This window comes from Monopterus albus, unplaced genomic scaffold (genome assembly GCF_001952655.1).
Source record: "Monopterus albus unplaced genomic scaffold, M_albus_1.0 scaffold57.1, whole genome shotgun sequence".
In the NCBI taxonomy this organism is placed as follows: domain Eukaryota; kingdom Metazoa; phylum Chordata; class Actinopteri; order Synbranchiformes; family Synbranchidae; genus Monopterus; species Monopterus albus.
In genome coordinates, this window is record NW_018127937.1 from 122,526 (window position 1) to 143,677 (window position 21,152).

General features: G+C 41.1%; 2 protein-coding genes across 2 annotated transcripts in view; one reads left to right on the forward strand and one right to left on the reverse strand.

Moving 5' to 3' along the window:
- The window catches only part of vps13c (vacuolar protein sorting 13 homolog C), a 110,943-nt gene extending 99,587 nt beyond the window's left edge, over nt 1–11,356 (reverse strand). Inside the window, exons 1-8 of the mRNA XM_020602650.1 lie at nt 11,109–11,356; nt 8,155–8,198; nt 6,471–6,513; nt 5,712–5,807; nt 2,822–2,923; nt 1,950–2,012; nt 972–1,046; nt 285–394 (exon numbers count right to left, since the gene is read on the reverse strand). Of these exons, the coding sequence (XP_020458306.1) occupies nt 285–394; nt 972–1,046; nt 1,950–2,012; nt 2,822–2,923; nt 5,712–5,807; nt 6,471–6,513; nt 8,155–8,198; nt 11,109–11,208 (633 nt within the window). The 5' untranslated portion in view covers nt 11,209–11,356. The remainder of the gene's footprint in view (nt 1–284; nt 395–971; nt 1,047–1,949; nt 2,013–2,821; nt 2,924–5,711; nt 5,808–6,470; nt 6,514–8,154; nt 8,199–11,108) is intronic.
- Nucleotides 11,357–15,015: 3,659 nt separating this feature from the next.
- agrp (agouti related neuropeptide) lies at nt 15,016–19,831 on the forward strand. Its single transcript, XM_020602674.1, has 3 exons — nt 15,016–15,232; nt 18,451–18,548; nt 19,498–19,831. Exons 1-3 carry the CDS (start codon nt 15,094–15,096, stop codon nt 19,687–19,689), a joined length of 429 nt encoding a protein of 142 aa, XP_020458330.1. The 5' UTR covers nt 15,016–15,093; the 3' UTR covers nt 19,690–19,831.
- Nucleotides 19,832–21,152: the final 1,321 nt, after the last annotated feature.

The window sequence follows — 21,152 nt, forward strand, 5'->3', positions numbered from 1 at the left end:
AATGAAATTTAAAAAAAAATAAAAAAAATAGGAGGAGCAGGGAGAGACGGACAGCTTGCCATGCACACCGGAGCAATCTTTAAAGATTTTGTGATGAGTTAAAATTACCCAACACCTCTAGTGTCAAACTGCCTGCAGGAGAGGACCAGTCAGATCTGATTCACCTGCCCACTGTAACACTGACAAATGAACAGGTGTGATTTTAATGTGACCACTATGCACCTGACTGGCAGACACTGATTGGAGCTCCTAACACCAGAACCAGAACCTGGATCAGTACTCACGTCATCCTCATAACGCAGGTGGATGCTGCTGATCTTCACCTGCAGGTTTTTGATCACCTGAGTGGCCAGTTTCTCCACAAAGGTGTCCTTCTTCTCCTCCTGGGACTTCTCTGGAAAAAAACAAAACAAAACAAAACAAAAAAAAAAAACTGTGAAGACAGAGAAGCCCTGAGACCAGGCTCAGACCTGGATCGAAACAGAAACCAGGACATCTAGACACATTTTGAGACAGTGAAAAAATTTAAAAACTATACCAAATCTTTTAGACTAAACTAAAAATCTGAAAAACTACAGCAAGTAGTAGTTTTTAAGATATTCAGAAAACATTGATAACTATTGAGATATTACACTGAAGGCGGATTCCAAAGGAGATAACAGCAAGGATGAAATCCGAGATTCAGCCAGGATTTTAGAAAAACTAAGGCACAAACTCTCCAGCAGAACATTACATTAGCCACCAACCAAAGTCTGCAACTCTCTGGGTATTTAGAAACAAGTCCTACACGGTTTTTCCAACTTTTTTTACCCCCAAACAGAGGTACCAACACATCACTGTGCAAGGACAGGCTGTACAAACAATGAATATTCAGTCTGAGTTTTAAAATAATGTTGGCTTGAATCCCCAGATCAACATCAAAGCCCGTCTTCATCACAAACTGAACTTCACTGCAGGATATGTAAACTCACCTGATCTTTTGTCAAGTCGTTTCAGTTTCTTCAAGCCTTTTTTGTGTTTTTTAGGTTTTTTTAATCCTTTTAGGACTTTGGCAGCATTAATGAGAGAGATGCGGGTTAGTGACAGAAAAGCCCGAAAACACACAGAACAAAGCAGGAAGCAACACACACATTTGTTATTTCAAGGTTTAATATTTAGATTCAACCAGTAGCATCAACCCTGTGTAATTCTGTTGAGTGAGAGCAGAACAGCCAATTACTGAATTTCTGCTGATTTCTCCTAAAACCAGATAAGAGCCAAACTGTTGTTCGGCATGACGTCACAACTTATTAGCAGTTTAAAGGACCAATACATCAAATAAATGCTTTCTACCTTCCATACTTCTAACTGACTTGATGTTGAATCGTGAACTGTAGTATGCAGATTTATATTAGTACTCAAACTTCTGTACGAGCACATGAATCTTATAAAAGCCATATAGGTTGTTGAAGCACTTTGGGAGAAAATAATAAAACCCTCAAAGATAAATGCCTTCAAAAGAGTTTTACAACCGGTGTGTCGTGGTTTTCACCGTTTATATTTTGTTAGAATCAGCTGTTCTTACTGTCAATGTCTATGAAGTAGTCAGACTGCAGTGTAATGCCAGCATTTACCGACAGTCCTGTGTGACGTCAGTGTAGCTTCGTATCTGCGGGTTATATTCTATCTATTCTGATTTCAACTTTGTTTCATTATCCTGTTTGCTCGAACCCTGCAGGATAAGTCGCTGTTCCCAGATACCGCTGATCAAATCCGACTGTGAAACTAAAACAGGCAGTAGGTCATCAGCTTTACCAAAGTAAAAGCAAACAGTTTAAACTATCAGTTTGTGAACAGCTGGAGGAGTGTTGAACATACAGTATATATTCAAGTAAGGAATTTAAAGTGTGTGTGTGTGTGTGTGTGTGTGTGTGTGTGTGTGTGTGTGTGTGTGTGTGTGTGTGTGTTACCGTTATGAGGCTCCTTGTACACAACACTTTCCAGACTGAACAGCAGGTCTCCAGCCTGAGAGGCTGACAGCAAACGCAGCATGAACAATACAGACAACATGTTAATGCATTCATACATCCAGGACCACAATTACTCCAGTCATGTCATGTCCTCTGTGTGGACCAGATGTGTAAAGAGTTCAGTGTGAATGCAACCATTAAGAGGCAAGCCTCCTCTGGATGAGGTCTATGACTCGTTCCATTCAGATGTACACATCTGTAATCCTTCCTCCTCCCAGTGTTAGTGTGCGAAAATATCCACTGTTAGATTTTATTACCACATCCACGTACTCAGAATCAATATTGGGTATCTATAACTGATAACTGGGGGACCAGCTTAGCCTGAAGATACCAAACATGTCACTTACAAACTACAAATTCAAACTGGATTCTGACAATGAACAAACCTTGCTACTCCTCCAAGAAAATCACCATAATATCACTGATACAACCCAACTGGCTCTCTATATTTCAGTTACTATTCAACATCTAAGTCACACATCGTGTGTCAACAAGCCCTCACTACTGGAATGAACCATACAAACTCAAGTTAGCAACACTCGCTCCTATTGTTAATGACACTTGTTCTTGTTGCAATTATTGTTTCTGCGAGCGACGGCTGCATTGTGCGACTGCCATCTCCGAGTCTGACTACCAGAAAACAAAGTTCCAACCAGCAAAATGTTCTGATGACAAAGCAGCAAAGAACAGAGAGCAGGCAGAAAACAGAAGAGAAACCACCGGATGAGCCCTCAGGTGTTACAGGATCAGTCACAAGTCAGAGGTCGGCCAGAAATCAGTTGTTAGAGGTCGGTCAGTGGACGGTCTTTCACCTCGGCGTCCAGCCATCTGTAGCGCCTCCTCAATGCGTTGCAGTTCTCTCTGCTTCACCTCCTGCTGGTGATGCTCCTCCTTTGCTGCATCGTACTTTATCTCTGAGGAAAAAAATGAAATCAACAAAACAGTTGAGCTGGAGTTCAAACTGATTTTGCATTTGATCAACCTACTCTTCATGCTGAGCTCCATTATGTTATGTTTTATTTATGGATCAACAGTCATAGAAGAATCTAAGGGATACAATGTGAAAGTGACAAACATTTCCTACATGGTCCCAAGATGTAAAAAAACAAAACAAAACAAAAAAACATTGTACAACAAATACAGGTTCACAGTTTAAATGTTACAATTTTAGCTGCATATTTTCTCACTTTACAAAAAAGGTGACCTCAAAACAACAAAATATAATGCATCAGTCAGTAACCATACTCCATAGAAGGTCTTCACCAGATTTCTAAAAATGAATGTATAAAGAAAGTCACAACAAGATACCTAAATAAAGGAAGAAGCATCTGGCAATATTATTTTTTCCAGGGACCATATGAGATCGCACACTGGCTGTAGTATTATAGTTGTGCTGAAAATGAACCGTTGTTGTTTGAGAGCCCAGACATTGAGAAGCAGACCCATTTCTGATCCTGTATATAATGATGACGTTTTTACCTTGTTAAATTCTTTACTGCCAATATGCGTTTGAGAAAGTGCATTTATTATATAGCACATTATTCTGGATCGGCTGCATTTTGTTCTTGCATTTAACTGACAGTTTACTGTACCAACCAAAACATGTATAATCAAAATGATACTGTTATTTGTTAATTGTCTGTAAAGTTTGTTCCTGCTGTCCGACCGGAGGTCACCCTCTGTGTGCTTCTCCACAGAGCTGCTACACCGTGTTCAGGTGACGCAGCATTCACACTGACCTGGTCTGTGTTAAAGCGAAACTCAAGCTACACATCTCCTCCTGCAGTGTCTGCTTTGATAGACATGTCTCTGGATTTTTGCCCTCCATAGCTATATACATGAGTGGATCAGATTATTAGGAACACCTCTGAATATAATGTAGTCCAGTACAACACCAACTTTAACTATGACCTCAATAATAAACAAAATATAATTGAATTTATACATTTATGACAATTTCACCAAAAGCTGAAACATTCTGAGCTTCATACACACAGATGTTAAGGAGGAAGTGCTGCGTTGAAGTACATGCAGTGGTACAGGTGTACCTAATAATGTGACTAGTGAGTGTATAATGGCCATGAGAAATCTAGTGACAGTTGCCTCTGCAGCAGGTCAGCTGAGTTCAACTCAGTTAACATCATGTAAATGGGCTGTTCACAATGGCCACAGTTCTTATGACCCCGTCTGTCAAAATAAAGGACGCGAAAGTCTAGCACGCCCTCTGCATCTGGCTATTTTCATAGCCGCTAAGAGGCTGAGCAGGGCGGGTTCCCACGGAACACAGGCACATACAGTATTGTTCAAAATAATAGCAGTACAATGTGACTAACCAGAATAATCCAGGTTTTTAGTATATTTTTTTATTGCTACATGGCAAACAAGTTACCAGTAGGTGCAGTAGATTCTCAGAAAGCAAACAAGACCCAGCATTCATGATATGCACGCTCTTAAGGCTGTGCAATTGGGCACCGCACAGGAGACCAGGAGTTGATGGACTGGTGGCAGTTAGAGTGAGGCAACTCAGGAGGAGCTCTGAGTCGGTTCAAAGGATTTAGCAGAATCAGAATCTGCTTTATTGGCCAGGTGTGTTGGACAAATGAGGAATTTGACTTTGGTACATCAGCTCTCAGTGTGCATGTACATATCCCCATGCAAGGGGCAAGTAAACAGTAAACCAACATAAGGCTAATATAACAAACTAAGCAGTATAAACAGGCAGTAAACGATGCAGACAGATGGGTGGGTTTACATAACTTCACATTTACTTTTGTTGTCCCTGAAGTACACTATAACAAATATGTTAAGTAGAATTTTGAGATCAAGGCTTCTTGAATTGTATTGTGGCTTTTAATTCCAAAATGAACATATCAAATATATTACCTGGTGATCAATACAGTAGTTATTTTGCACTGGCCTCTTTACATCTCTATTCAACAAAGACTAATATCTTATCTCAATGACTTAAACAAATGTGTAGGCATCTGTGACACAAAAAAGCAATTTATTATTTTGGCAGATAAAAAATATGTTCGGCCGGTGGATTTTTTCCCATCTACCAGCCACCTTGAACAGTGAGTCAAACAGTTCATTTTCATACCCTGTGTGTAACTAGGTTTTATTTCTGTGAGAGTTGTAGCATAATAATCTGAGCTGAATAGTTTTTATATTGTTGAGTATTTGCTGCCTTTTCAGCTGAATGTGATAAATCTGAGATATCATCTATTAGGAGTGTCCTGATCAAAGTTTTTGGTCCTGATCCCAAACAGAGCCCTGCACTGGGTATCTGCAGATGCCAGGTCTGATCTGACACTTTAATTATTATCAATGAAACTATACCCTGAAATGTGACCGGCTGATGTGGTGATGGAGAGAGATACTGTATCTGCAGATGGAGCCGTGTCATTAAACCTTGCACTGTTTGTTGCTGTCAGTGTTGCTGTTAATACTGCTTATTTTGTTATATTACACAGCCTTATGCTGGTTTACTGTTTACTTGCCCCTTGCATGGGGATATGTACAGTACATGCACATTGAGAGCTGATGTACCGAAGTCAAATTCCTCTTGTCCCCGACACACCTGGCCAATAAAGCAGATTCTGATTCTTGCATTTGGAACGTCTAAATACCGATACCAAAGTATTATTGTAGCAGTGCCTGCTGACACAGTTTTCTAAACCAGAAGGTTCAAACATCACTTACTGGCTCCAGGAACAACCAGCAGGTACAGTCCATCCAGCACGACAACCACAGCATCGCTGTACAGGTTCTTCCAGGGAATCTTCAACGTCAACTTCCCTGAAACACAAACAGGAAGTCAATCCAGAACAGACACGTTTAGGTTAGAAAGTCAGGTCAGATCTGTTGGTCCATCAGGGTTCAGTGGTTTTGTTTCAGTGCATTAGGCTCTGCATTTGGCCAGACATCATTATAATTCAGTGAACTAACATTAGTTAGCAACAGCCGAAATGACACTGCTGTTCGTCATTTTAACCGGGAACAGTGACGGCTGGCCAAAAACAGGAATGATTTTCACCCTGAGCTTCACTTACAAAAGTGTTAAGTCACTGGCCAGAATAATTTGTCTGATGTAATGTTTGAGCACCGTCTTAACACACACTGAAGCTGTGTAATGCCCCCACCACACACACACCAAGTGTAGCTGTGTGTTAAACCTGCTGACACTCTCAGATGTTAACCTGCTTAATCATCAACCACTGGCTCACAAAGGTTTATTTTTTTAATTTTCACTGACTCACAAAGTTTTATTATTTAAGTGTTTTATCATTTTAAGTTTCATTATGTTTCAGTCACCAGCTTACAATGTACTGTACATTTTATTATCTCTAGTTTTAACTAACTAATGCTGATTTATTCTACAGGCATTGCTTCACTTATTTTCGGTTCTCTGATTAGATTTTACTCCAACAGAACTGGATTCAAACATCCCTCAGTACTCACCAATTTGTCCAGCCTTCACTTTAAAGGGAACATCAAATTCACTCTGAAACAAAACACAAATTGATTCAAGTTTTTTCCATCTTCATTGAGGTCATGTTTATGGAGAGTAATTCTCATGACAGCTGGGGGGGGGCACTGCTGCAACCACACAGTCTGGTTCCTGTCGAGGATTAGATTAGATTCAACTTTGCCATTACACACATACAAGTACAGGGCAACGAAATGCAGTTTAGCATCTAACCAGAAGTACAATAACAGCAGTGCAAAGTGCGCAGTATCCACAGTCTGTACAGTCAGAACTAATTTACTGATAGATATGTACAATTGATATTTACTCTAAGTTATCTAACCACAGCCACTGAGGGGGGCGCTACATGAAACTGAGTTTTGAACAAGGGAAACGGCTCGACGGGGAAGCACTTTGACACAAGACCACTCAGAAAGCCAGGATGAGGAATAAACAAAAATTCTCCTCCATAGACAGGTAAACAACGGTACAGATGAAAAGTGTAACACTCTAAACAAAGCGGGTAACTGAGAATCCCCATATTTTAACTGGCATAATGCAGACATGGTAACTTCTCCAGCCTTACAACAATTCTCTCAAACATTACAGAAACAAGGCATCAACAGACAAGAAATGTGTGTTTTTTTTTAACGTACCATTAAGTCCCACCCAGTAGTGGAAACATCACTCCCTTTCAAGTAGCTCCAACCAGTGGTCGCTGCATCTTCCCCCACACGACCACATACAGTCCCAAAGTAGTGAAATTAATTCCAACAAGTAGCGTAACGCCGAGAATAACATCATGGGTTGTGAAGCCACTTGTTAACCAGCCACACATCACATGCTGCAGACACACTGGCTTCAAGCAGTCAAAACAAACGGGTACTGTGCTCCAGGGGAATCCAGCATTGATCAGCTGATCATTCACTGCTGCGGGGACTTCACTGGCCGGCTGCTTATAGGTTAGACCCGGTCAGGTAAAACAGCGAGTCCCTGTACAGGAACATTCCCAGACATGCAGTAACCTCAGGCCCTGTAATTTTCTCCATATCCTCTGGTCACAGTGCAGCAGCAAGAGGGAAAATATATCCACAAAAACAGACACAGTTGCACCAGTGGATGGCAGGAAAACTCGCAACGGTCAGGAGATTATGACCATTCAAGGAATCTATGAACTACTGGGTAAGACTTTATAGAAAAAAAAACATCGCATGAACGAGTTTGCGAGACTTGAATAAACTGAGTTGCTTCTGCAGAGAAGTACAACAATATAGGTAAACCTCGTTTTTTTTTTTTTTTACTTTTAGTCACGTTTAAGATGATAATTCATTGCTGTAACACTGTAGATAAGTCAGAAAACAAGGAAAAGCGCCATGGGCCCTTTTAATGCTAAAGTCTAACAGGAAGTCTGGTTTCTGCTGTGAAGTGAAGAAGATCAGTGACCATGAAGAGGCTTCAGTGTAACACTGCCACAAAGCCTTCAAGGCCCATATTTATTGAACTACTAAGAGTTAATGTTTGGACCAAAGTGGTGGTGAGATCAGATCCTTTGAGTTTGGAGTGAAGTAACAGGAACTGACTCAGCAGTTCATTAATCACACCAGGTTAACCAACATTAAACCTCTCGGGTGAGCAGGACTGCATGTTTCAGTGGGAAGCTACAGGTTCAGGACTTACCAGAGCATTTTCCTTCACCTTCAGGTTCTCAAGTACAACATTTCCTGCAGAAACAAACAAGAACAACAAACACAGACTTATTGACTATTAGAATATAACCATTTAATATGTTGGTATACTCTGCCATAAAACACTGGTGATATTTGTATAGTACATTACAGATTTCAATCAGTGAGGTTGTTGAGGAGTCACTAAACAGATGATTTTCCAGGTGTTATGTGACAGACAGGTGAACAGGCATGAGGAAAGTACAGTAGTCTATAACCTGTCAGACAGGTACAGTCATTACACTGGTGTGTTTTACCAACAAGATCTCAGCAACAATGTCTCATGCAACAACAAAGATACGCAATGATTCATTCAATTTGGTTTTAAAATAAAATGTTACAAATTCTCAGGTTTCAGTTTATTCATTATCTTTCTGCTCTGTTGGTGGGACAACAAAACTTTTTTAAGTTTATTTTTTGGGTCTTATGTGCTTTATTTTTTCTGTGCAGATTCTCAGTCATCCAGGCCAACAATGTCCCCCAACAACTCAGTTGGCCTTCAAAGGACTGAAACACCACCGAGGGGGATAAATATCTCCGGCTCAACACCAGTCAGTCAGAACTGATGAAGCCTCTCGGGTGAGAGGTGAAACGTCTTCGACCTAGAAATCTAGTTGATTTTTTTCTGCTCTTTATTTTGTTATTTTTGGGGGGAAAGCAGGTTGCAGAGAGGCAGACAGAAAGCCATGGAGACAGACATGACCTGAGCCACATGTCGGTGGTTGAACTCAATCCCCCAATGTCATGCACTGCACTGTAGCATGCTGCGCTCCACCGTAACCATGGCTACAGGGCAGCATCGCTGGACAGCAATGCTTTTGAATACATCATTTTTTATCTGTCTTCTGACTTTTTATAGACTAAATGAATTAATTCAGTTAAGAAAATAACTAACAGCTTAGTTAATAATTAAAATAATTGAATTCAACTTATTGTCCTTTCAGAAATTCTTTGTCTGTGGCAATGGTCAGGCAATTACATTACATGTTAACACCACAAAGATGAGCATACACACCCCATAACATTACGCATATCACAGTAAACCACGCTCAATTATCTGGAACTGTTATTCAGATCAATACTGTTTTCTTATGATGAATGTTCACATGATGATTTTAAAATTAACTTGATCTTCTGGTTGATTCAGCATTTAGGAGACAAATTGAGTTGTATTTTTGCATCCTATTATTCTGTGTGAGGTGAGCAAAACAAACTAGCAATAGGTGTTTTTACTTTTAGCTGATGTAGACCTGAGCCAGAACAAAGTTACTGCAGTGTGGTTACTTCAGACGTTACAGGCTGTTTTCATGCAGATGATCTCTGGGTATAATACTTGATGATATGGTGTGTAAAAGTCTGATTCTGATCTTGAGTTAGTTTTAACTGAATATGAGCCACGTGTTTCATCGTGTTGCATCTTTAACCTCTTGTGTACCGTGTTGTTGTCGGGAACAACCTCAAGCCTGTGAGGAATAATCGGTCTCCACACGGATGATACAAGTTCTGGCTGTACAGTAGGGATGGGCGTATCAATACTCTGGTATTGATACTTCGATACCAGCCAGTCAATATTTTAGAGTCGATACTTTTTTAAGTATCGCAATACCACTGTGCTAATACAAAATGTGCAATTTGTTTTCACTTCTGAGAGTTTCAGGTACTAAATTTATGTGTGAAAACCAGCTCGAGTGTATTTTAGATGGTCTTCCATGTCCCATGATTATGGCAGCATTAAGCACTAGCTCATAGTTAATCTCTCTCTCTTTCTTTATTTATTTAGGTATTATATATGTATATATCAGACGTTATTTAGGTCTATCGCTGTAACTTTGTATCTATCTATCTATCTATGTGACCGAAACACGCCTCGGGACAGTGGTTCGATACAATTGCTTCATGAGCTACCGCGCATGTGTCGGAGCCTCAGGTGTCAGAGGACCATCACTGGATGAAGCCAAGTTTACCACTCTTTCATTTAGTTGACAAACGTAAAGGCTCACATGTTTGTACTGTATGCATCAGAAAATACTGGCAAACAGTTTTGATTCTAGAATGTTATTAATTTAAGTAAAATTCCTTTAAGGTGCAAAAAGTATCGGTATCGATGGGAAAAGTACCATAAACTAATGGTATCGTATATAAAGAAAAAATGTTGCTATCGCCTATCTCTACTGTACAGCACAGACACTGTATGTGTTTAGCAAGATAAGCGGCAGGGTAACTGAAATAACCTTCCGCAATCTCAGTCAGTCAGTTTAACCCTTTATATTCAGGAGTATTTCAGGTCGTACGGGCTGACACACCTGGACAGGTGCAACAGAGGACTGATAGTCAGTCTGCTGTCAGTATCCCCAGGTATGCGAGTGCGGGGTTTGCTTGTTTACCCCGCTGCTGGCCCGTTTACTAACGTTCGGTGACGATGAGATTAACACGCCAAACCTCGGTGCACACTTAGTAATATAATGGAAATGAGTTTGCTGGTTAAAGTTGTTCACAAAGGCACACGAGTAATGGTCTTTCTGATCGCTGTGAGCCCACCTACAGTTCTGCATACATATTATCACTCAGCAATCCCTCAAATCAACAAAACGTCACATTTATAACTGCAACAAAGCGCTTGCATCCGCTAAAATCTCCGCCTTTATTTCAGTGGAGAGGAGGCGCGAACACCAAGCAAAACTCTGACTAAAGTTTAAATTTCATTGTAGCAAAAGTAGATTTGTTTTTTAGATTGTCTATTTTAACATTAGAAACGGACATTCAGCAATAACTGTTCTGACATGTTCTATGATGTGTTCATTTTTGTAAAGAAAGAAGAGGTTTTAAAGTGCGAGATTTCTGAATGGAGTCTGGTCTGTTTCGGTGTGTTACCGCGGTGGCTGCTAGCAAGCTAGCTGCTGAGCTCACCTCCCCAGATCCCGATCTTGAGCTGGGACTTGTCCAGGTTCTCCACGTAGTCTCCGATGAACCTGTTGAGCAGGTCACTGACCAAAGATTCGAAGACCATGACTGAATGCTACGAGCTGGACCCTGCTGCAGGGTCACTGTCTGTTTTTACCCGATTTCTGGTTCGATGGTTTCTTGGCTCTCTCTGACAGCGACAGCTGTGTTTGATTATTGCTGTCTGTCTGATCACTCATCAGTCAGCTGATGAACGGTGTGTCTGCGCCTTATAAAGAAAACACATTTAAATAAACACAGCAGTGTTAGGCTGCTTGTATGTATTTTTAATACACCCACACGAGGATTAGATTCGTTTTATTGACAGAGAACTCAAACTGTCTGTGGACGTCTGTAGTCACAGAATCGAACTCCATCATACTTATGTAAGTTGTAGTCATGATGAGATGAGGTGTGGCCCAGACTGCATATAAATAAATTCCTGAAGATATTGTGAATCAAGGGAACGTTTCTTCTTAAAACCCTCAACAGTAACTCCATCATTTATCCATCACTGTATCAACACTGGTGGCTGCAGCTACATTACTGTGGGATTGTTCACAGCCAGAAGTTGTTTCCCCCTAAACAAAGCTCTGATGTTAGCTGAATTTCCAAATTATGGAACAAATAGTTTTCACCCCCTCCTGCTGTGTGAGTTTGAGCTAACTGGCTAATAGAGATAAACAGCTGGTGGAGCTGATTCTCCAGTTGGGGCCATTAAATCAGTGCAAAAGAAGAAGGAACTCAAAGAGCTAAACTCAAAGCTTGGATGATGGAACACCACATGGAAAACATATTGGAAATGTGTGGTGTTAAGGTGAGGAAGGTCAAAACCTCCTCATTGCCCACACACACCTGAAGTTTGAGTCACATGATTCATGTATGTAGCATACACATGATAACAATAATAAACATTTACTAAAGTTTTTTAACCTACTCACTGACTGTGTAGTGACACTGACACCTGCTCAAGATTCAGTGGTGCTTCTGCTAACAGTGAAAACTAGCCCAGATATTTCAACAGGCACTTTTTTCCATAAACCCATACATCTAAAACAATTGTAATATTCTTTATCTCCTTTGTTAAATATACACCACCAAGTCTTCTTGGCACCAAGTGTACACATTCAAGACATACAATCAGATATATCTTCTTTTATTCCTGGGAGCTCCTGAACTCATTGAGAGCCTTGATGATTGATGAAAAGTGGTCCTCAGTTTGTAACTTAATTATTCCCCACAGGTGCTTAGTTAGGTTAAGGTCAAGTGACATACCGCGTCACTGCAGCACTTACCCTTGTTCTTCTATAAGAATGCAGTACTGACCTTGACACAATGTTTAAGGCCATTGTAATATCGACAAAGTGCCCAAAGCCCCAGGGAATAAAGAGAGGGTTGCACTTTCACACTTTCACTTTTCTCTCTTTCACAATGTTGCATTACATTTGTGGCTACATGATGCTATCAGTGAAGCACAGATACCTCCACCTACCCATTAGCACTCACTCAGCCCCATATTAGAACTCTTCCCCTGCCATGTTTCACTATGGTTCTTGCTCTTATGATGCCATGCATGTTGGATGCTATCAGATCCATAAGACAGACTTTTGTCTCATCAGACCACAGTACCAATTCCCAGAACTCTACATTTATCAGTATAGACCTTGAAAAAGTCTAACCAGGCTTTCTGTGCTTAGACCTCAAGCAGGGCCTCCTGGTTGGACAACAACCACAAAAGATGAAATCTTACAGGGATGGCCTGAACAGTTTAGGGAGCTTGTCACAAGTTGATACTTTCTGAATATCTGTTACACTTTCTTGCTGTGCTTTGACTTTTTAGCAGTGATTTGCTTATCCTCTTATACCCTTGTTCTCTCTTGTGCAATTAAAATGATTTTCTTCCTCAGATGTGCAGATAGTTTGTCTTGTGGTGTCAGCACACCACAGTTCTATTTGTTATTGTATATCTGAAGCCAATCCCAGCTGATACTGTATTGGACAACCCTAACCCAACTATCAGCAGCAGACTGTTTTCGGTTGAACATGTGCTGCTTTGTGAATGTAGGTTTGGTCTTTTCATGTCTGCTTCCTTCTCCATCAGTCAGTGTGATCAGTATTTGTGTTTCAGAGTGATGACCACTGTGATCAGCTCCAGTTTTTACAATGAGTTCGCTGTTCGCTGACCCGCACCATTACAAACAACCACTCACTTGTTAAAGGCCACACTGTTACCATGATAACAGCTCAATGGACTAGCATGCCTCAGTCCAAAACAGGAAGTGTGTAAAAGAACAAACAAGTTGATTAAAACTGATTTCTGGCTGATGGCCTGTAATCAATCATCTCTTCGTTCAGCAGCTCGCGTCTGATTTGTGGCAAGTGCAGCCATGATGTCATCAGCGTGTCAGCATTCAGAGAATCACCGCTATGTTTACAGACAGAGGATGAGGACTTTATTGAAGCAACAGATTTACAGTAATAGAAGAAGCATGAATGAAGCAGCTGAACAGGCTGATTTAATGTTCTCCCATCAAACACAAAGAGAGCCTCATTAGTGAGATGACCAGCTACTGATAAACACATTTAATAACTGTGGTCAGACAAACATCTAACATCTGCATTGAAAACACACTAACTTATAATTATGAGGTTATGAAACAACACAGTGATAACATTTAATAAATCTACAAAAAAGACAGATTTACAAAATATTTTAGACCTTGATTAAACAGATGACCTGGGTCCCCACCCGAGTGTCATCCAACTACAAGGCTGGGTGTCAGGTACAGGCAAATGAAGGGGAGCTTGGAGTCGTGGTCCCACGATACCAAACTTTGTCTGGTGACAAAGTTGTGGCTGACACCAACTACTTTCTACTGTTTCACCCAGCTGGCTTTGTTGTGTTTCCACTAAAGAAGAGGAGAACGGTTGCTGAGAAAAATGATGAGTGCTCAGTAAATGATCAATCAAATCAAAAACTGGCCTTTTCAGTGGAATTGAAGAGTGAAATGTAAAGAATGTCATTTGAAGAAAAATTTGATGACAGGAAATATATGGTTTGTGAGGCAGTCCCTATGATTCTGATTTCCCATGGTGTAGAAATCAGAATGACAATAGATTGTATGAAAGCATGAACAAACAAATGTTGCACACGACACCTACCCTTAGCTGGTCATGTGACCTCCTTCCTCTCCAGGGGTCCTTAAATTGGCTGTTTCTTCTCAGAGAGAGAGACAGCAGAGTCACAGCGACAGGTGAGTCACCTTTACATTTCTCTGAGTCTGTCTCTTGCCTGCACTCTTTAGGCATTTGCCTTTTTTGAGGAGATAAAACATTGTCATTATTCTTGCATTAGACTAACCCAACAAAAATATTGAAAGGCAACTAAACAAATCAATGTTTATGCAAAGTTGTACATTTTTTCTATTTTATAATCTGTGTTCTGATGTCAAAAACACAGAAAAACAGGTTTTCCATACAGAAATGTTTTGTGGAACTGATGAGTTAATGTTACTGATTTGAGTTTGATTCATAAATATAATATCAAGCAGGTTCCCACTGTTTATTTTGTTGTGCAAACTGTGGTGATTTTATTCTAATATACTCAGAATTTGAACAATCATTTGGGTGAAGATGATCTGAAATGAGTTAATTTGATTTACTTACATTGCTTTAAGAGCCTGGAAAATTATAAAAGGAATAATTTATTTATTCAGTTTTTCCTCTGAGGAAATATGCCAGACACATTTTACCAGCTGGCACCTGTTTGTGTAACAAAGCGTTTATGGATGTGACTATGTAACTTTTAAAGAGCTCTCACCCATGTTCACTGCCATTAAAATAAAAACTGAACCCCGTTTGTTTCTTTCAGAGGTCCTTACCGGAGAAGCTAAGGATTGTGGGAGTTGTGGTGCGGATTCTTCTTGTTTGTCTTCACTGTGATAGCAGGACGATGTTTGGCTCTGTGCTGCTCTGCTGCTGGTTCTTCAGTCTGCTGCGTCTCTCCTCCTCTCTGGTTCATGGAAACATCCAGCTGGATGACGGTCCGGCCACCGGTCGCCGCACCGATACCTCCTACCTGTCTGACATAGGTCAGTAACACCTGTCCAATCAGAAAGCTCAGCTGTTCTGAGACCACAGAAGGACTAAAATATTTATATCGAGTAAAAATCTAAATGTGTTGTTTACCAAGCCAAACGTAACACAATAAGACAATGTGGAAGCAGTACTCCAGTACTTAAGAAAAAGTATAAAAGCCACATTGTAGAAATACTGTTACAAGAGTCCAGCATTCAAAAGGCCACTTAACTCAAAGTACAAAATTTCAGCATCAAAATATACTTGAAGTAGCAAAAGTAAAAGCAGTCATTATGCAGAATAGCACATTTCACATTAGTGTATATTCAGTTCAGTTCAACACAATTCATTTGTTTAGTGCCAGTTCTCAGTCATCTCAGGGCACTTTACAAATTAAGGTCTAAACCTCTTCACTATTATTACAGAAGAAAAACCCAATAAATCCCCTGAGCAGCACTTGGCAACAAGCAGGGATGAAAAACTCCCTTTAATGGAAGAAACCTCCAACAGACCTCGGCTTTTGGTGGGCAGCCTACTTATTGTACATTATTAATTTACTTAGCTCCAGACTCTCTTCTTCTGTAACTCGGAATTTTCTTTAACTGCTAATGCATTAGCGATATACTCCCCTGCCACAACAGACACCTTTTGCATGCTTGGCACTGGACAGTCTCCTGACTGTAAAATCAAGTGATCCTAAACTTGAGATTACTGGTCGTCTTTTTGCTGCTGTAACTGTGCTCAATAATATCCACCACTTCCGCTGTTTTTTAAAATGTTTTGATACAACTCACTGACATAGCCACCAGTTAGGCTTACCGGCTAGGTAGGACCCAAAGTGCAGACACACGAGCCAAGGGAAGGTTCAAGTAGGATTTTAATAAAGAACAAGCCCAAAGGGGAAAAAAATACAAAGGCTCAATCTGACAGGGTTAAACAGAGAATTCCAAAATGCTAAACTAAATAGTAGGTCAGAGAGCATGGCAAGAAACTTAAAACAAGACTGGAGAAACTAACAAAAGAGCTACTAACAGGTCAGGATCCCAAACACAAAGGAACAAACATGAAACAGAGTCAAAACGTCCAAGAGTCCACATTGTGGACTCCACAGACAAGCAGGGTGTGGTGAACAGACAATGAACCAGCAAGAGACTGATGGAAAGAAGGAGTATATATGGGCTAGAGAACACAGGCTAATGAGGTGAAAACAATGAGTGGTGATTGTGCACTGGGGTAAAGCTGGGGCAAGTGAGGTGATACAAGACAGCAAACTAACCGAAATAAATGCACCAAACAGGATGTCCACAAACCATAACAGCCACCCAGTTCCTCACCCAGCTTTGTGGCATACATTCGTCTTCATTAGTATAGAATGCAATCATTGCACTCAATGGAAGTGATACTGCTCCCAGCACTTCTTGTAGTGCACTGCAGTTAACAATGAACATTTATATTTTTTATAATATGACGTGTCAACACTACAATTCCATAATTGACATAATCGATTACGTCGACTAATCTTTGTAACCATAGATATAATGTAACATGCTAAATACCTTTCTACATTCTATTAATGTCCTACTATGATTATAATACTATACAATATTATACAGTATCCATAATATACATATACACAGTACACATACATATACAGCATAAAAACATATATCAGAATCAGAATCTGCTTTATTGGCCAGATGTGTTGGGCACACAAGGAATTTGATCCAGGTACAGTGGCTCTCAATGTGTATGTACAATGTTCTTCTGGAAAGCAACAAGTAAACAAGATAAGACTGAAAGAATGAAAAGAGAAAAAGAGTGTGCAAACAAGAAAAATGAATATGCATTAGGAAAATAAAAAATAAAACTACTTTTAAATCTAGAAATAAATATGCATATAGTTTAGATGGAGTTTTTGAGATCGATATAAACAAAAGTAAATTTACAGGTTTTGCACTAAAGGGTTGTTGTTCTGTTATACAGTCAGTGGTTAGGTGTTGATCAAAGTGAGGGCCCGGGGGAAGAAACCATGTTTGTGCCTGGTTGTCTTGGCTTACAGTGACCTGTAGCACCATCCAGAAGGGAGGAGCTCAAACAGTTTGTATCCAGGGTGTGAGATCAGTGTGAAGATGGGGGCCAGATGACCAGCACAAGGTTTTCAGTCAGGATGGAGGCACACTGTCTGGGCCTGGTGCCTTTCTAATCTTTTGTTTTTTTAAAAAGGCCACACACATCCTTTTCACAGATCTTGTGAAACTGAGGAGAGCCAGTGCCCCACCCCACTTAATGCACTCTTTCTACCGGGGCACCGTTGAAAGCATCATCACTGGTTGCATCACTGTGTGGTACGGAGGCTGTACTGCCTCCTGCAGAAGGACCCTGCAACGCATAGTGAATACAGCCAACAAGATCATCTGCACCCCTCTGCCTTCCCTCATGGACATCTTTAACCCCCACCTCATCCGCAGAGCCATCAGCATTACTGATGTCACTTCTCACCCTGCACACTCCCACTTCAGACTCCTGCCTTCAGGGAGAAGATATCAGAGTCTTCAGGCCCACTCAACCAGACTTACATACAGCTTCATCCACCAGGCTGTAAGGATGCTGAACACTGTCCATTGCTGGTCTCCTCGTGGTCCTCTCTGGTCTCCTGCTGGTCTCCTCGTGGTCCTCTCTGGTCTCCTGCTCGTCCCTCCTGGTCCCCTCTGGTCTCCTGCTTGTCCCTCCTGGTTCTTCGTCCTCCTGGTCTCCTCCTTGTCCCCTCCTCATCCCTCCTGGTTCTTCGTCCTCCTAGTCTCCTCCTCGTCCCTCCTGGTTCTTCGTCCTCCTGGTTCTTCATCCTCCTGGTCTCCTGCTTGTCCCTCCTGGTTCTTCGTCCTCCTGGTCTCCTCCTTGTCCCCTCCTCATCCCTCCTGGTTCTTCATCCTCCTGGTTCTTCATCCTCCTGGTCTCCTCCCCGTCCCTCTTGGCTCCTCCTGGTCTCCTCCTCGTCCCTCTTGGCTCCTCCTGGTCTCCTCCTCGTCCCTCTTGGCTCCTCCTGGTCTCCTCCTCGTCCCTCTTGGCTCCTCCTGGTCTCCTCCCTGGGTCCTCGTCTTCCTGCCACCCAGCCTCACCTGTGTTTTTGTTCATTAAACCACTTTCTTTGGCTCCTACTCCTCCTGGTCTGTGTCTGCAACTGGGGTCCACACTCACACGTAACAAAGTCTGCTTTCTGCCTTGTGTCCTACAGAGAGAAACCATCCCCCCAACCCCATGCATGATGCTGCGCTCCTACCTGTCGACTCAGTGGAGGATCACTTTCTGATAGATGCAGGGTCATACGATGAGGTGGGTGTGGTTTATTTAAAGATACAGAGCATTCCAGATGAATCCCAATTATTTTATTGTTCCTTGGTCCTCGATCCTCGCTCAACCCAGAAGTTGGTCTAGTCCACCATGATGAAGGACATCCCAAAGCTTTTATTTCTGCTCTGATGAGCCAGGATGTTGCCTGGAGGACCTATAACCAAGGATACACAAGTGCATCCTTCATGAAAGTCTGTTACAGATCAACACATCCCTTCATAGGAAATCAGTTTGTGATTCTCAAACCCTACTGTCCAGCCAGACCTCTTAGGTCTGCTGATCATTCACTTGTGGTAGTTCCTAAATCAAGGAAAAATGTGGAGATGACTGTACCTTTGAAGTTGCAGCCCCTAAGCTTTGGAATGAGCTGCCTTTACATATTAGATTGGCCCCATCAGTGAACATTTAGAAATCCTCTCCTAAGACATTGTTATGCCCTGGCTTATGACAAATCTTGATAGCTTTAATCTAATTTTCCTTTATCCTATTTATTATTTATTTTAAGTATAGTCAGAGGGAGATGGCTCTCTTTTTTGTGTTTTTGTTCTCATACCTCTTTTATGGCTGTTTTATGTTACAGTATATATTGTTATATACAGCACTTTGGCCAACTGACGCGGTTTTTAAACATACTTTATACATAAATTGACATTGGATGCTTCACATGAAGAAGCCATGGAAAGAACATCTCATGTCAGTGTAAACATGTTTCCTCAGTTCCTGTCACCTCACAGTTTCTCCTTGCATCCTTTTCTTGCATCTTATGTGGGTGGGACCAAAAAGAAACAACACAAGTGAGGGAAAACATGTATGCACTCAGGGGAACTGGGATTCACTGTCTCTGTTCCAGCTCACTTAACATATCCTAGGTTGACTGCAGTTTATTTATTTCCTGTTCCTTGTTTCCATCTGTTTCCTTCCTGTTTTCCAGGACTCATCAGCAGCCTTGCAGATGCAGGGGCGGGCCATGCGTTCACCGCGTCGCTGTATCCCTCACCAGCAGTCTTGTCTTGGTTACCCACTGCCCTGCTGTGACCCCTGTGACACTTGCTACTGCCGCTTCTTCAATGCCATCTGCTATTGCCGCAGAGTTGGCCATGCCTGCCCACCCAGACATACCTGACCAAACCTATCTACGACCGATGGCACCCCTGAGGATGAAGTAGTGTGAGGAGATGGGGAGCCAGAAACAAACACTGTGCACAGTAAACATGTCGATGCATTTGCATGTTTTATAAAAATGTGCTCTTTATGTAATAAACTACATGTTGAGAAAATATAATGAAAAATGTCAATTTAGCACATATCTTGTAATTTATAACAAAGGTTCACTGAACAAAACACATAAAAGAATAGCTTAGGTGTTATTGAACTAGCAGTATTTCCCATAAAAGTGTGTATGAGGACTCTATAGCTATTACTAATTTCATAATTACAGTGGCTGTGATTTTATTAGTTGGCTTTTGCACTATGAAGGTTTATTATGTTGACAGAATAAATGTGTGGTTGATGGTGAATTATCAGTCAAAGAAACTGAATACAGTCAGTCTACAGGACATTTCATTAGTTCTAATGCAGGCAATCTGTGGTAGTTCTGCTCTGCAATATGAACTGACTTATATGTGAAGGATTAAGTGGCACAAAAGCTGTTGGTGAGTGGGAAGGCTCTTTCAGTGACATCTGTATAGAGGTGATGCAGACTAAGTATCTGACAGATGTACAATGGCTGTGAATGTATTAATGCAGTTTCCTATCAAATCAAGCCTGGTCAGCTCAAATACGGCAGCAAACTGATCTGATGATGCTTTGCATGACAAGTGTAGCTCAAATACATTTTTAGGCACAATATTTAAATGAGATATTAGATAATCTTTTATTGTCATTGTAACACATACAATGACATTTTAGAATGACCTCCAATCGGTGCAGCAATAAAAAAAACATATATGAAATAAAACCATATAAAAACATAACCACTAAAATGAAATAAACAGCAGACCACTCACACGCCCCCTCACACACACAGGCATATTATAGTTTTGCAGCATTGAGTGTGGTAGCTGCTGTTGGGTAAAAACTATTCCTGAATCTAATGATCCTTGATTTGATTGCTCTGAACCTGACGGCAGCAGTTCAAAGCATGAATGTCCTGGGTGTAAAGTGTCCTTAATGATGTTCTGAGCTTTTCTGAAGCAGCAGAAACTGTGTAGTTCTTCCAGAGAGAGGATATATAATAGTTAATAACAGATCTGCATGCTATCAATCTCCTTGTCATATAGAAGAACATCATTAAGACAACAGCTGTTTGGACCCTGAGTAGAAGCTGAAAAGTTTGGTCTGATAACATTTTATTGAATCACAATCAGATCCTACAGTACGTGAGTGCCTCTGTGACTTCCTGTACAGACTGAAGGCCAGTGCAAGGCTCCTGATCTAGTCATCTTGACTGTGGATTTTTGTCATTGTTCTCCTGCTGCCACCTGCTCTCATCCATTTACCAGGTGAGGCACAGTTCATCTCAAATGAGCCTAATATCTTGTATTTGCTTTGTCTGATGCTAACTGGTTGTCCCGGGGACACTGTTTA

Bases quoted from the DNA above. Each gene is read 5' to 3' on its own strand.
- agrp (XM_020602674.1), top strand. From the start codon at position 15,094: ATGTTTGGCTCTGTGCTGCTCTGCTGCTGGTTCTTCAGTCTGCTGCGT. The intron at 15,233-18,450 runs GTCAGTAACACC...TGTGTCCTACAG, and splicing joins CTCCTACCTGTCTGACATAG to AGAGAAACCATCCCCCCAAC. The intron at 18,549-19,497 runs GTGGGTGTGGTT...CCTGTTTTCCAG, and splicing joins ATGCAGGGTCATACGATGAG to GACTCATCAGCAGCCTTGCA.